Source organism: Rhinolophus ferrumequinum (assembly GCF_004115265.2).
Source record: "Rhinolophus ferrumequinum isolate MPI-CBG mRhiFer1 chromosome 15 unlocalized genomic scaffold, mRhiFer1_v1.p scaffold_54_arrow_ctg1_1, whole genome shotgun sequence".
Classification (NCBI taxonomy): Eukaryota; Metazoa; Chordata; class Mammalia; order Chiroptera; family Rhinolophidae; genus Rhinolophus; species Rhinolophus ferrumequinum.
In genome coordinates this window covers 8,170,964-8,188,082 of record NW_022680357.1, presented here as the reverse complement: position 1 = coordinate 8,188,082, position 17,119 = coordinate 8,170,964, and the positions used below count along the sequence as shown (strand labels likewise).

The 17,119-nt window shown below is 42.9% G+C and overlaps 1 protein-coding gene across 32 annotated transcripts in view; it reads right to left on the bottom strand.

Annotated features, from left to right (window-relative positions):
• Positions 1 to 17,119, bottom strand: part of RBFOX1 (RNA binding fox-1 homolog 1) — a 1,406,067-nt gene that overhangs the window by 68,631 nt on the left and 1,320,317 nt on the right. For 27 of the 32 annotated variants that reach the window (XM_033101485.1, XM_033101490.1, XM_033101470.1 and 24 more), the window contains one exon: positions 17,037 to 17,117. The exons of the other annotated variants lie outside the window; for them this stretch is intronic. In XM_033101485.1, coding sequence (XP_032957376.1) covers positions 17,037 to 17,117 — 81 coding nt within the window. The remainder of the gene's footprint in view (positions 1 to 17,036; positions 17,118 to 17,119) is intronic. 32 annotated transcript variants of the gene reach the window in all.

Genomic DNA, 17,119 nt, shown 5'->3' with positions numbered 1-17,119 from the left:
AGCCCCAATTCATTTCAATTCACCTTTATTGCTGCATAGAGTCAGGAACTGAAAATCAGTTTCTTGTTCTGGAGAAAAGCAAGGCTCAAACTTTTCTCCCAGACAGGTGATACCTATCAAAAGTTCCTTCCTTCATACATAGTCTCTAGATACATAAATGCATGCAACAAGGAACACTGGGAAGTAACAATATTTATAATCCCTAACTCTTCTGATGTATACCTCTGCTTTCTGTGTTTCTCCCCATTACCATTAGAGGATTTGAACCCTGTGGCTGGTTTAAGACACCATGGTTCTCTTCTTTTGGCACTCAAATAGTCAACTTCAAGGGCAAAGAACCCCACAACTGTTTGTCAAACTTCCTATAGACATGGGATGGGAAGAATAGCTTTTTTTTGTTTGTTTGTTTTAAACTTGGCTATTAGGTGTGCTGGCTTATAGATGCTGGGACATGGTAAACTGCATATTTGAAGCAATTACCTGGATGAATGATTCAAATACAGATTAAACAAAACCAAAATGGTTTTATCCTTGAACCCTATAGAAAGAAGACATCTTAATTATGTGCATACTTTGGGACATGATGCTTTTGTTGAGTGAAAGTTATCATGTCATCTATCAATGCCCTAGTATAGGAGTTAGGATCCAGTAAGTGAGCAATGAATGTTTAATAAAATCTAACGCAAAATGCCAAATGGAAACTCACAATGTCCTCTCCATTCCTGCAATGAAGTGACTCACTGTTAATAAAAGTCATAAACCCATCATCCAGTCCAACATTTGTAAATGTAACTTAAAGAACAATATCAGAAAGAAGACAAAATTAGAGGCATTTCTGAACCTCCACACTGGAATCTGATTTTTTTCTAGTTGAACTTCAAGTTAATAAACATGTAAACAGAACATCAATGGGGAACATTAGAAAATATTTAGGTCGCTTTGTGGCTACAGAATAAATCCTTAGTTCTTGGCAGGAGAGGAGACAAGGGAGGGAAAAAAAACAACAACAAAAAACAAACCACATAGGTTCATTATACTGGAAAGTTTCCCTCTGAAACCTTATCCAGCATGAATCAAAGTGAAAAATCTGGTATCACTGCAACGAAAATTGGATTTAGCTCATAAGCTAAAAATGAGTTTCTCTCAAAGAAAACAGGGCAAGAGCTTTTGGACCAAATACCAATTGAGCATCTTGTTGACACATCAACAGTTTCAGCCCACCCACTCCCAACCTTCCACTAGATTTATACCCAGAGCTTACTTGGGGGAGGGTAGCTGAGAAACCATCTCAGTTCTTGGGAATAAGGAGTTCTATACTTTGGAACTCAATGAAACGGAAACTTTAGGGATGTAACAAGAGGTGTGCTGAGATGTACTGGAGTGTCAAGGCAAATCAACATTTTTAAATGGAAGATGTGTGGGGGTATCAACCAGCCAAATAGGCCATTTACCAAAGCGTCAACTGCTTCCTGTCTGTCTCTCCCTCAAAGACACAGCCCCCATCTCCCACCTTCTATGAGCTCTGCATCCAATGTATTTACAGTGACAAATGTGTGTTCTCCCCCTCTGTCTCTTTTACGAACATGGTACTTACCTTCGAAAATAAACACAAATGAGATCATCTCACTAGCCCAGAAATCCCAAGAGAAGAAACACAAAAGCAGTGGAAAATACTTGAGGGTTATAAACTGCATATTAAAGTTTTAGAGCCCTGAGAGAGATGGAAGAGTAGCAGATGCAAAAGTCGACAGGAGGGCAGATTCTGCATCAAAGCCATAAAAATATACAACCGCTTTAATGGGCAATTATTCTTTGCACTTGTGAGCTGGTTTGAATTTGCATGAGGTTGCCAGATGCCCTGGAAAGGTGTGCCATGAGAATGGAAAAGGGGCTCTCTCTTTGTCCCACTCTTCCTTTCCCTTTGCCCCATAATGCCACCTTACCCCCATCGTATGGTTAAGAGATGTTCATGCTAATTTCAGCTTGAATTGTTCTGTGGGAAATTTGTGGTGGAAATATTCACTTACATAACTCTGGGGGTGCAGATGCGTTTTCAACAGCAGTTCACGGTTGTGTAGGACTCCCCTTGGGGGATCTCCCATTCCATGCGCTGGACCATAAATTAAGAAGTGGCATAATAGGTCTAACATACTGAGGCGAAATAAACAGCCAGCTAGAGCTCAATTTCAGAGGCAGAGCATTATGTGATAAACATCGCAAGAAGAGCCCCCCAAAACTGATGATTTTTTCCAAGTGGCAAAAATGTTTGCTTAAAATGGATCTCAAATAAAGGAGCATCAAATTGGTTTATAACAGAATTTATACACAACTAGGTCACCATCTTTAAATGACATTACATGGAAAATTTAATATGATGGGACATATTTAGTTCCAGGTCAAAGCAAAATGGAAAAGCTTTCTTTTTTTTTTTTTTTTTTCTTTTTTTTTTAAGAAAAGGAGGGTTCCATCCATTCAGTCATTTACAAAAAGACCAAAAGAGCCACTTAATTTATTGGAATCTCTGGTTCTCATATTCACATATATTTATCCCTGAAACACACATTTGGGATCGACTCTCGTTTCATTTTAAAATGTGTGTTGATATTAAATACTGCTGTTTAGAAGTGAATAAATCTACTTTTGGACAAACAGTTCCTTATAAGACACCCTCATTTGAAATGCATTGAATAGGAAAACAAAAATTTCTAATTAATGTACAAGTCTAATCACCATTCTCCACATGGAAGAGTAATTTTTCACTGTTCATTTGCTCGGTTTAATCTCAAAACTGACATACCAGAAATGCAATGTCCTATAAATCTCCGCTCATTTGTTTCTTTAATATTCATATTCCATTGAACTGCAGCTGCTTGTTGCTTCAGTCTATTACAACTTGCAAAAGTGTCGATAAAAATATTATGAAAGGCAAGATGTGTTTCTTCCTGGCTGCGTGTGCCATTTATTTGGGGAAAGACAATAAATGGCTTGTGGATTGTCCCCCGGCCTGCTGCTTGGTGGATGATTAGTGATTAGTTACCTGGCAGCAAATTGACATGGCACGAGGAAATTGACACAGCCCTGATTAATTAACTTTTTATGGGCGGTAGTTACTCACAAAACATTGCGCACTATAATTGAATCTCTTTACATAACGTCATGGTACAAAAGTTTTAGTCAAATCCAAATTACCCAGAAGTTTCTAGGCTGTTACAGGTCTGATTAGGACGTGTGCAAGGGACTGGCAAGGACTTGAACTTGGAGAGAAATGCACATATTTTGATGGGAAAAAAAGATGGTGACACTGTACTGGCCTGATTGCCCAAGCTGAATTTATTGACCTAAATCTTTATTGTACGAGGCTAAAATGCTTCATTTTCCTCCAGCCTCTGCCTCCTGCTTCTCAATTGCTTCTGCAGTTCTCTGGCATTTGTTCAGTTTCTACAGGTTGCGTTGGTGCCCTCAATGCAATCTTGGTTCCAACATCACCTCCTCCTCCAAGGCTTTCCCTCTCACTTTCACCTACATCTCCTGACTTCCATCACTGTCACTCTCAGATCACTCCCTTTCGACCCCCTCCACTTCTCGGTCCTTTACCACCTCATTCGATTAAAACTTCATTATAACTCTCCATTGGGATGTCCTGAAGACTTCAGTTTGGTCGATACTGTGTCTCCAGCACCTAGAGGGGTACCTGGCCCAAGATAATCCCTGAAATGTGTATCGATTATATTGTCAGATAAACCCGGAATGCCACAGTAGTTCAGTTACAGAGGAAAAATGGGTGGCAGTCCTTGAACCTGCAGGACTTGCTCAGATGCTGCTTACGAAGGATGCATATTCTAAGAGACCCCGGTTTAGTGAGGATTGGGAGCGCTAAGGGACTCGACCTCACTTCTCTAAAAGTTCAGGCAGTGATCACTAGACTAATCCAAGCAATGCCATGAATATAGCTGGCAAAATTCCAACCTCCTGTACTCCAGTGTCTCAACTGTCTGACAATGACAGCACTGATTCCTAATACTTGCTAACCGCCAGACCCACCAGTTAACCTATTAACTCTTCACAAAACCATGGGAACCAGGGATTATGGGGGAGGAAAGGAAGACAGAGAGCAGCTCAGAAACTCACCCAATGATCTGAAGTCAGGCACCTGACACCAGGGACTGGCATCTTATCTGCTACCCGACACGACAGCCAGGACGAGGGCATCCCTGCCAGCTCTGGGCAAAGGCTCTCTCCATTTTCCTTCCATCCTATTATCTCTACACACTACTTCACCTGTATTTCCCTATATCAACGCCACATCCAAGAGAACCAGCCCCCGTCTATCAGGGACTGAGTTAATTTGCAGGCAAACCTGTTAACAAGCCTCCCCGAGTCTTCAATATGCTCCTTGTTGGGGCGGGGGCAGAAGTGGAGGAAGGGGCAGGAGCCATTTCTTATGTTCTATATTTCTATTCTGAGGTTTCAAGACACCTGGAAGGGCTTTGCTCCTTTTCTACTAATTGGATACAGGCCACGGGAATCACTACTGGTACATGTCCTATATTTCCCTTCTCCACTGGGGTTTGTCTCCACATCTGGATATGAGCTAGGGGTGTCGTATACAATCCAAAAGTATTGGAGAAATGGACTCTCCCAGGGATGGGTCCTGGGTTGCAATAAATGGTGCTACACACACACACTTAATTACTGTCAAAGCAATGAGCTCTGTATGACTAAATTCGACTAGAAGTTTTCTCCAAGATTTGAGGAAGAAACTTTCATAACATTTAGAAGTGATGCACTTTCTTCTGAATATAATCAATTTGATGTTGTTATCAATGATCACTTTACTCACAACTTGATTAGAAATAAATCTCTTCCTTAGAAAGAAATGAGTCATCTATGGGGGAAAAAAAACACACCTAAACGCCATGAACACACAGATTTCTCTGACTACTGATTCTGGTGTTGCCAAAGCAGAAGTGTTCCCTAACTTAAAAACAAACGCAAAAAGGCGCAACAAAACCCACACACGACATTCATGCATGCAAATATTCTTTCATCATTTAAGTCTTTGCAACTTTGAATAAGGACAGAAGCCTTGGTTTTCAACAAATTGCCATGCCCTTCCTGCTTAGCTCCCAGAGTTAGTGGGTACCTGTCCTCCCATGTTACAAATGGTCAGATTAATCCCACAGACACACATGTGGAATGCCATGCGTGCTCAGTGTGCAGTGAAAGGCTTTTCCTGTGCAGGAAACACATCTGTGACCTGTCTACTCCCAGGTATCGATGATCCCACCCGCGGCAGCACTTTGGTAACATTTCATTCGGTAAAAACGAAAATGAATCCCGGTCTTGGGGTGTTTAACATGGCAGGCCCACAGAAAGCATTTGCAAAGGTGCTGTCTGTCGTCTGAAGGAACATTGAAGACAAAGCTGTGAGACGCTGAGGTCTATTTTAACTTGGATAAAGGGATTTGCCATCATTTATTTGTCATGTGGGGACTCATGCGGAGTCTCTGGTCCTGCTCCCCGCATAAGAATGCAGGATGTGGTGAGGCCAAAAAGGAACACCCACGGAGCCACAGATAGGGGGTTCATACCACTATATTCTCGCTGGCGGCTGGGCTGGAGACACAGAAAGCAGGAGCCACATGATCAGCAACCCGCCATCCGCTTCTTTGCCTGCCAACCTCACTTGCTAACTGCAATCCGCCTCTCTGCAATCCCCCGCCCCCCGTGCTAACTGCAATCCACCTTCCGTGCTTGCTAGCTCAGCCATGGCAGTTAGAACAGTGGCCAATGGCTAACTGGTTACAGGTGATGGCCACCCAGCCACAGTGGATGACCATCTACTACCCGAGCCAGCAGCTTTCCACATGAGGCCAAGAGCATGGAAACTGCTCTCCGGGACGCTGTCCCCACACTATTCATTTGACAAAACCTATACCGGTTACTGGTGTCCATTGAGCTTTTTTTTTTTTTTTCCAGGCAGCCATGGAAAAAAAGCAAATAATTTATATAAATAATTACTTTATCGAGTGCATAGACACAGTAAAGGTTCAACTGTTAAATCATTCATGGTCTAGGTAACAGCTGGCTGAAACAGCAAGCTCGGTGAATTGCCTCTCCAGGCAGGAAACAAGGCAAACGAGATAAATTAGCTTCCTTATGCTGAGTTGGATTTCCCATGCTTCTCTAGGGCAGCTGCAGCTCCTGCACACAAGGCCCTCAGAGGAGGTTGGCAGTGGCTCACGGGATGGAGAGACAATGCCAGTGCATCATTCATTTTACTTCCGGCCATCCCTGTGGGTCCATGTTGAGGCCATCTGATTTTTAGAGACAGCTTCCAGACTTGAAAGACTGAGTCCTGATCCTTTGAGCAACACCCTAAGCAAACCAGGAGGACAGGTGCCATCTGGACCTAGCAATCACCTGCCTGATATCTGAGCTAAGCCCTCCCCAAATACCCATGTAGCACAGAATGAAGGAGAACCATTCCGAAATGATCCAGCTGTGCAGTCGCTAGCCTAACACAAACCTTCCAAAACAGTTTCTTTGGTGGACTTTTAAAAGGTCCTAAGAAAGAAAGGCAAAGACCAGCCTTTTGAAGAGCTACAATGCCTCAGGCAGACGGAAAGGCTTTTTACACAAGGATCTTAGGGAATACTCACAGGTTAAGTATTCATGAATACAGTCACACCGCTAAGTGTGTAACCAGAACGATTGAAACCCAGCTCTGCCTGAATCCAGCTCGTCTAAATCATGTTCACACTCAAAGAGAACTTTGTACAACTCATACTGGGGACTAAAAATGATCTTTGGGAAATGCTTCTTACACCCCTGTAGCAATTACCAAGGATGGGGATAATATATATCCTTGCTTGGGCAGGTATCCCCCTAGAGGTGGTTCTTGTATATTCATTTGTTTCTACGTAAAAAGCAATTAGGTGTCAAGAGCCCATGTTGCATGCTAACAAAACCCAAGGAGCTAGATCTGAAACGTTATTTGGTCCCGAAAAACAGCATTTTGTTCACACTGCCCCCTAAGTTCTCCAGCAGTAATAAAACAGCTTTGGGCATGACAGTGCTCTTACATAAATGAAAACATGATTTAAGAGAATGGTGGTTTTGGAGTTCTTAATGAAGCAGCTGTTTAAATTACCATGTTTAAATGAACTATGCCGCCTCTCTTCCCTCCAGTGGGAGGCAAGCTTGGCTTCCCTTCATGTATCTTTGCACTGAGCCGGGAGAGTCACTTTTGAAGAGAAATAAGAAAGGGGAGGAGGGGGCCACCTCTGTGGTTGGACGCATTTCTATGCAAGAAGCAACAAAAACCCTCACCGCTGGCAGCAGCGCTGGAATTAGATGAGTGTAATTCTAAGTTCTTACTTTCCTGCTAAGATGCTTACTCCCAGCTCTGCAGACTTCCAGAGGGTGTGGCTCCATTTGCAAAGCATGGTCCCCCTAGGAACTCAATCTGCTTCAATGCCTCAAGCTACTCCCTTTCTATCCCAGGAATCAAACAGGATCTTATCTTTGGGCCCTGCACATTTCATGTTCAGAGCTCTGAACTCAGAAGTGTGTGTGTGTGTGTTCATTTGAAATCCACATTAGTCTGAGAAAGCAAATGAAGTGCAGATGAGTGCTTGAAAAACAAACTCTTAAAATAAGCTTCTCAACGCACTGAAGGATTTCCCTCCGGCCTCTGTCACGGGCCGGTGGAAGGTGGGCATGGTCCAGGAGTTAAATGTGGGAGCTGTGCCAGGAAGTCTGCTGATCCTCTTAAGAAAAAGTGAGCATTAAAAAGTACTTTCTGTCAATGCATCACAGGACTCGGGGTGTCCAGGGAATTCCCCCAGAACAACTGCCTCGCTGCCTTTCAGAAACATCTCATCTCAGCCTTGTTCTCTGGCTGTGAGAGCACTGGAATCCCAGGGCAACATAGTTTATTGTTTTAATATCTGTCTGACACAAAGCAAACCATCCTCCGGTGACTCCTTATCTGTCATATGTATTTCTGTGAAAGAAATATCAAGACAAATAAGATGTTTGGGGGCATACCATGGGATGGTACTTTTTGCAATTGGCAGTCTTTTGCAGAAGTGAGACCCCCATCTGAAAAAGACGCAAGTCACCATTCTGCATTGAGATTAATAACCAAAGCGCCAGGAAAGCTAGACGCAGCTGCCTGAAATGTGGCTTGTTTGCAGATCGTTCTTTTAAACCACTGAGGCTGTTCAACTAGTGTTTTCTATTTGCCTGAAATTGGTTGTTTTTTTTTTTTAAAAAAAGACAAAACTAACCTCGGGCTGGTCTATGATTACGATTCAGCCAAAAGTAACCACAGATGTTGATGAAGGAGCTAACCCAGGTGGGGAGGTAATGGCGGGGATTGAAAACGCAAATGATCCTGTTCTGAGAACTGGTTCCAGCTGGAATAACGAGGTTAACATAAGAGCTAGCAAAAAGCTCTTAAAAGCCACCTGTTACGAGAGCTGTGCTGGGTAGTGCGAAAGCAGGGCAGATGAAGCACCGAGATGGTGCTTTAGTGATGGGGGCAAAACATCAGTAGTGATGGCTGGACAGGAGTGCTCACCTGCGAACCACTGCTGTCCAATCAACCAGGTGTGTGCTATGATTGGGGCAACAGGAAGAGCATAGAGCATAGTAGGCATCTCAAAATCTCTCCTTCCATGAGTTCAATGAAGGAAATAGGACCTCAAAACCCAGGTGTGTCTGTTTATAGTGCCGAATGATGGTGAAAGCAGTGATATTTAGTTCACCTACCAAGAGGTATTAAGAGTGGGTAAGTCTCCTGTTGGCGGGGGGTGACCTCCCAAATATCCCTATGAGTATTGTGTTTGCAACTCTGAGACCTTAGCATTAAATATATCTGTCTATTATCTGCCTTTTGCACAAGAAGGCAGGCATCGTAGAGGCCGACTTGTGGGTGTCTTATTCACAGAGGATTCTCAGTGCATAGCATGGTACCTGACATGTAGAAAGAACTTGATAAAGATTGGTGGAATAAAGTAATGCATTTTCAACCCCCTCCCCCATCCAAGGACTGATAAGATGAGTAAAGAAGAAGGAATTATTTCAGAGAAGGGGATAGAGGGGACATACGAATGTTGTCACCTCAATGCTGAGACGTGGATATAGAGAGAATGGAGCACGATCTGATTCCTAATTAGAAGAAGCAGTCTGGAAGGGCGCTGAGAGCCAGCGTTGGTGGAAGTGTGCAGGCAGAGGAGCCCAGGCAGAGGGTGAGGGATCCTGGGTAAGCTGAGAGTCTCACCGTTTATCTCAGAAAAACTAGGACAGGTCATAGACAAGGGCAACAGCACCAAAATAAAGCCTCCAAACCCAGATTTGTTTGTTTGTTGTTTACTGTGAGAGCAAAACTAAGTCAACCTATTGTATCAAGACAGAATTTATGTCTATATCCTATGATACTATCTGGTAGGGGAGAGTATTCGTTTTCTGTGCCTACCTTACATTATTTGTTTTAAATGTGATAAAATGATACAAAATACCAAAGGTACATGAGAGTACATTGAAAAGAAGTCTCCTTTTTCTCTCCACTCCCAGGGAATCATTTGTGCTGTGTCCTGCCCTTACAAATGATGGCCTGACAAAGGGGGTGGGAACCTATGGCGCTGGGGCCACGTTTGGCCTGAAGACTGTTGGTGTAAATAGTTTTATTGGAAGCACCACCCATACCTATTCATTTATGTATTATCTATGGCTACTTTCAAACTATAAGGACAGAGCTGAGTATTTGCAACAGAGGCCAGATGGCTTGTAAGGCTGGAAATATTTACTCTCTGGCCTTTTAAAGAACAATTTTGCCAACCCCTGGTCAGATAGATCAGACAGGGGAGAAGGACCTCTCTAGAAATCCTGGGCGGGGAGGACAACCAAGGCCTGAACGCAGGCTGGGCAGCTGCTCAAGGTTCAACCTGACCACTCCCCACTCAGACATCTCCAGAGCAAGGCCTGTGGCTGGCTGCACTTCGAGACTAGTAAAGATGGAAGGCTTGAAAGTCAGTTAGGCTGGGTTCAAAGTTAATCTAGCTGGGTGACACTGGACAAGTTCGTTAATCCCTCTGATCCTAAATTTTCTCATGTGAAAGAGGGCATAATAATCATACTGATTTCATAGTTTTGTGAGGATTAACGAGAAAGTTCATATGAAGGGTTAGCTGAACGCCTGACATATAGTAAGTTCTCAGTAATTATTTATTATTATTATTATTATTACATCAAGGCTGCAACTAAGGTATGACCAGTTAGGCATTCACCTTTGGTACAAAATTTAAGGGATGGGCCACCCCCAAATTAACGTTATATTTTAATGCAATTAAAAATAAGTAAAATAAAATTATTGTACAAAATTCCATGATGAACAGACAACCAACATTTAAATAAAGAGGCGTTGTACTGAGTCAGACTGGATCCAAAGGCAAAAGAAAAATTAATACTCATCCTGTCTTTACGAAAAATTCTGATATTTGTTCATCATGGATTTTTTTTAACTTCAGTTTTTTGAAATATTGCATTAAAATATTACTTCTCTTGATGACAGAGTTTTCTGGTGCCTCTTTAAATTTTGTCTGAGATGAGTGCCTCACTTTTTTTTACACCACTTCCAGCACTGATTATTAGTCTTCTAAGCCATCCCTCCAGAAACTATTAGAAAAAGCCTTCCGGGAGGCTGCCACAGGCGCTGAGTTACTGGAAAGAGGGAGGAAGAAGACTTCTTTTTTTTTTAGACTAATGTATCAGTAACACGATGCCCTGTATGTGCACTTTCTATTGACTGAACTCAGTCAACTGACATTGTCTGCATTGGGCAGAAGAAAGACGAAGCCGTAAATTAATGGAGGCCGTTGTTTTAATTACAGAAGCCAATGGAAGTTCCATCCATTACCTAAAAGAACCGCGCAGGCCTGATTTATGTATGCTTCTGCCACTTAAATCATTGTTTTATGAATTCCACACAATTACTTCCATAAAATCTGCAATCAATATATCAATTAAAACGATGCCACCGCAGCTTGCCCTTGAGTTGCATAAAAGTGAATCAAGGAGGAGATGATTTTGCATTTTGATAACATTTAGGTTCCAGAGCATTTGCCTGTGATAACAGATCTTTCTTTTCCCCTCTTGTTGTCACGGGTGAAAATTCAGGGAGAATTAACAGTCACCTTCCTTTTATTTTAGGATTTAGTCCTTGCCTGAATTGAAAGTTCAGCTGTGGCTTCCATGGAGCTGTGTGAACATACACTTGTTTGCGACCATAAGCATATGGAACCAGACAGAAATCGCTGCTGCAAAATGCTTTTCTAGCCCTGGACAAATAAAACTTCCGTGTCAAGGTACTTGCTATGCACTGAACTGTATCCTCTCTCACGGCAAACTCATTTGTTGATGCCTAAACCCCAACATGACAGTACTTAGATGGGGCTTTGGAAGGTAACCAGGTCTGAGGAGGCAATGGGGTGAGGTCCTGTGAAGGGGTCGGCGCCCTTAGATGCCGTATGAGGACACGATGTGAGCCAGGAAGAGTCCTCACCAGAACCGACCGCGGGGCAGCCTGATTTCAGTAACGAAAGACAGATATATTCGCCTATGTAATTAAAACTGTATACTAGAACGTGAGCAAAATCAAATGGCCAAAACAGGAAATATGTTGGCAACATCTATGTTAGTCACAGGTCATTCTCCCCAATGAATGGTTCTCTCTCCATGTGCGTGAAAAATGAGAAAAACTCAGAAGACACACGGGCAGGTATGTATCAGAAATTCCCAAGAGGTAATATCCAAATGACAGTTACATTTGTGAAGGGTGAGGCTCTTCACTAGGAAAAAAGCGAATGCTAGCGAGAGCAAACTGAGATGCCATTTGTCATCCATCCAATGTGCAAAATTAAAAAGAGCAAAATATGCAGGGGCTGGCAAGGAAGCTGGGATGGAACCAATAAGCCCATGTTTGGGAACCTAGATGCGGAAATTTGAGGCACTGGTCCATCAGGGTCCATGTAAAAATGTTTGCTGCAGCCTTTGCAGAGGGGATAGAAAAAGGAGTAGCTAGAACTACTGTGGATAGAGAACGGTTGAAGAAGCTATGGACCATCTGCAGCATGGAACAACATGACAATGTCAAAAAGCTCAATGGAGATGGTCGCGATGTGTTATTAAGTGAAACAAAATATGATTAATATGTGTAATGTGAACATAATATGTGCATATTCCACTCTGTATAAAATCAAACTACTAACATCACCTCCCATTGCATGTGTGTATGTCCTTCTTTGCACTACTATGGGATAAATGTGGACAGATACTTATAGGGAGTCGATACGGATTACTTGAAGGGTTTGCATTGTTGGATAAAGTGGGGATATTACCACCATATTATTCCATAATCTGCGTGTTCATGTATGTTTGTGTGCATGATTGCAGTGAGCACACAACACTTTTGTCATTTCAAATCTATTCATAAAGTTGTAAAGAAAACCAAATAAAGCTGATAACCTTTACTTGCTTCTGGAAACCTCTATTCCATATGAGAATAAGGATGAGTGACAGCTGGGTTTGCTAATTCAATTTAGAAGTGGACTTTCCTATCCATGAAACCAATGATTTACCTCTTGACATTTCAACGACTAAAAATGGAAGTAATGGTTTAACTTGGAAGAGAGCTGATAGGTTCTTGGCCTTCCTATTTCTCCCTGGAACCTTTGTTGATATTACGCATTCATTGTCTGCAAACATCTCTGACAATAAGGCAGCTGCTTCCTTCCACATGGACAGGAAGAGCCCATAGCCCCCTGGCCCTAGGACTCCAAACCTTTCTGTTAAGGGACTGTACTGTTTGCCACTCAAAGCCAACACATGGTTAATTAAACAGTTAATAAAAATTAGTTAAAAACGAATAAAGTTATTTCATTAGTTTAATTTAGTGGATCAGAATTAATATTTTAAGACAACAATATTAATATTAAACGTTTTGTGTTTGGGACAAGGTGATCTTGCCTAGTTGTCTGGAGTTCTGCTCTGACTTCATTTAAGTTTGATAGAAAGCAGGCCCATTTTACACTCTGGATGAGAGTGGTTTATTAGGACCTGTGAGAGGATATGTGAGGTCCAGTGACACAACCTGAACTAGGGTTTCACAGAAGGATAAAGTTCAGGGATAAAAAGGGAAAACTGGAGTCAACTGGGTGAGATGGGAGAATCTATGGGTTTAGGTTGTATTGACCTAAAGCCCTGAGTGAAAATCTTTCTTTTAATGCTTTCCTGTCCTGGGTCTTATTTTTAGGATGACTCACTTCAAAGGGGAGGACCCATTATGCAAAAGTGCATCTTAAAAAACAGATAACTTCAGTAGGAATTATTTTCATTACCGACTAATTCAGTAGGGTTCCTTTAAAAACTGCTTCTCCTACCACATGTAAGGCTGTTATTTACAGATAATTAGCTATTTGGCTAGGAAGAGGGACAATTTAAGTCTAAAACATCCAAGGCAGGTTAAAGATGTGTGGGGAAAAAAAAAAAAACAAACTCAGGAATAATCATGGAAGTCAGTAAATGCACAGGATCCAATTTACAAAAGTGTAGTTTATACACACCTTTCTTCAGAAGCACAACTGTTACCCCCAAATTAGACACACTTTTAAGTTAAAAACCAGGTGAATGCTAAACAACTGCTGAGAAATAAGGAAGTCAGCTTTTGCTGGATTCTTAGAGAAAGAGAGGCTACACCATTCAGACCTCAAAGACAAGACCTGTGGTTCTGGAGGGAGGAAAAGTATCTCAGGGGAGAGGGAGAGGAGGAAGGGGAGAGGAGGAAGGGTAGGGGGAACAGGAGGGGAGGGGAGGGGGACGGAGAGGAGAACAGGGGGAGAGAGAGAGAGAGAGAGAGAGAGAGAGAGAGAGAGAGAGAGAGAGAGAGAGAGAATGACCCTTTATATGCTGGCTGTGTGTGTGTGTGTGTGTGTGTGTGTGTAAATGACCCTTTACATATTGGCTGAATTGTTTATAGACAATGGGGTGTAACTTTGTATCAGAATAGAGGAGAAAACCCCAGTGAATGTTTCAGAGCCAGCTAACTGCAAACAGCCTGGCCTAAAAGGCATTGCTGACTTGGAGTATGTGAGAGAAAGGAAGGCTCAGCTCTGTGTCTTGGGAGGAATGGATGACCTGACAGTCAGCACTAATGTTCAGCCTCAGGATGGAAATAATCTAAGGCCCCTCGGGGACGCAAGTGGAGAAGGAGGGTTTCAGGTTGGTGCCATTACACAACACTAACTGAGCCAGTCGGTCTGACAACCGTCGCTTACGGGACCACAACTGAAGGTTCTTATTGTAAGAAGCTAGTTTTTGTTTTGTTTGGTTAGGGGATAGGAGGATTAGCTATTACTTGTTGCTTGCTTTAAAACTACTGTAGAGAGGGACATTTATTGTCTTTATTAGTTTTGAAAAAACAGCTATCAACCTAAGTACCCAAGAGCGGAGGTCTAATTAAAATATATGATCATTAAACAATAGAATGTTCTGAAGTCATTAACATATTTTCATAAGCTACACATGACATGATAGTAAGTGAAAATAATAGGATGAAAAATGTGTAGATAATATGACTGATCATGCAATTTAAAAATGAGGGGTGTTGGGCACACATTATACAGTTTCTATAATTATTATGAATTTTTCTTTTAAACGCTGAAGAAAAGTATCATTGTAAACAGTGAAGTGATATTTCCAGTTTGTATTTTCAATAATCAAATGGACCCTGCCAATCAGCGATCAGCCTACTATGTTTGTAAAGAGCCAGATCATCAAGATTTTAGGCTTTGCGGGCCACTGATGTCTCTTTCACAGGTTATTTTTTCGTTTTTGTTTTGTTTTTATAATGCTTTGAAAGCATCTACACCCATTCTCAGCTCCCAAGCCACACAAACCAGGCTGCGGACTGGATCTCGCCCTCGGGCTGCAGTTTGCTGACCTCAGTTTTAGATGATTTCATTTCTTCTGTATGCTTCACCTATTTTAACAGGGGGACCTTGTGGCATGTTTGGCATTTATGACCCCCACTTTCCCCAAGTTGCCTTAGAATAAGTTGTACCAATTAAAACCAGCCCGTTTTCGCACTTCATTTATTTCGCTCACTTCTGAAAGAAAAACTGAAATATAAATATAGCCCATGATTGTAGAAAGCCCCACTCTCCGATATGGTGACATGAGCCTCAGAGGCTAGAGTGACAGTAATTAAGGTTAAATAAAATTAAAAAGTCAGTGCCTCAGTCCCAGGAGCGTCTACTGGACTGCGCAGACATAGGACATTTCATCCGAAGTGGTTCCCTGGGACAACAAGATTAGAGAAAAAAACAACACTCTGGAACTCAACCCCACTCTCCTTCTGAAAATGCTATTTATGGAGAAGAGGGAGGGAATGGTACAATGGCACGATGATGAGATGTACAGTCAAATGGAACCAGGAAGGAAGCGGAAGGGTGAATAATTCCCCCAAGTTCGAAAAACCAATCTACCATCTACTGGTGAATTACTCCACCCCTCAGTACCCCCCGTTTCCTCGGCTGTAAAGCAAACATGATAACACCTACCTGTGCAGACTCGGAGAAGATTACACAAGGCTGAGCATGGAAATGTGTAATAGCATTCTGACTCTAAGAGATCTATGCATGCGCTGACCCAAATGGGGCCATTTTAATAAATTCAGTAAGAATGACTTCTGGCCAGTATGGCTCGATTTTGGCTTCTAGGGGACCTTGTATTTCATGAATGTCTGAACTGCTATTGGAGCTTACACTCTGGTTGGGAGAAGCAACTGGGTGTCCTCAGGCCCTGAAGACTTCAGGCTCCCCCACGTTTCTCATGCTCATTATGTTTTGGGGTTCCTGTCACTGCTTCTGACTTTTGCCCCACAGAGAAGAGTTTGGTTTGTGTCGGCCTTTGGGAATTGAGACATTTGGCCTTGGAACATGGTGCGACTTCTGCTGTCTCTCATCCTCGTAATCATCCTGAGCCTGGGCCTTCTGCTCTCCATCACCTCCCTTCTCTAGCCAGTCTCAGGAGCTGCCCACCTTTCCCTGGGTCCCCAGACAAATGTTTGTGCACTGATCCCAACGAGGACCCACTGGGGTAGTTACGGGGGTTTCATACGGTGTACACACACTCTGAAAAAGATGACAAGGAATGCACTGTGGCTGGGACACAGCGAGGAAGGGTGAACCAACTGGGAACCATGGCGGAACCAGTGAGGCTTTCATCCCTGCTCTGGGGGATTGGGGGCTCTCCAAAGCATCCATTCCAGGCAGAGAAATCCTTGGTTGTCCCACCCTCACTCTGTGATCTAGCTTCCATATTTATTTTTGTTTTCCTCCCCCTAGCACTTGATGGCTATATTCGTATCTATTAAATTAGAGCCTTTATGTTGTTGTTTCCCCCAGTTAAATTGTGGGGGTGGGGAACCACCTTCTTTTCTCTCCTCCTCCTCCTCAGTGGACTCACACAGCCAAGGATAGAACAGCTTGGCAAAGAAGCCCCTGGCCACAGGCTAGTGACAATTCCCACCGTGAGAAAACTGTGCTGCAGAGCACCAATGCTGGGTTAGGGTGCCAGCTGGATGGTCTGCACAGCGTTCTTCAATTATTCTCATATTAATTTACAAAGCCATCAGAGAAGGCAGGCAACGAGCTGTAGCTTCCCCGTCTCGTGCCCCTCCCCCAGCCCATTATCCCATGCCCCATCCATTGGACCCAATCCTGATAGGTCTCCACAAAGAACGGCTGGGACATCTGGGAAGCGAGGATTCAGACGGAATGAGCAGAGGGATTAGATGCTAAGGCGACAGGGAAAACGGAGACATGCGTATGAAAATCAACCTCACCTCGTCGACGAGAGAGAGCCACAAGGGAGGGTGGTACAGAAGGAAGGGACGAGAACTTACATGGCAGGGAAGGTGACGGGACTCAGAGTTATGTCACAAAACAAAAAGAGCTACATCAAGGGCTTACTTGCGGAAGTATATACAAGTGAACTGGGGGCACTGTACATGGAAGATCCCTCCTGGTTTGCCTGGCACAACAGCACCGTGCCT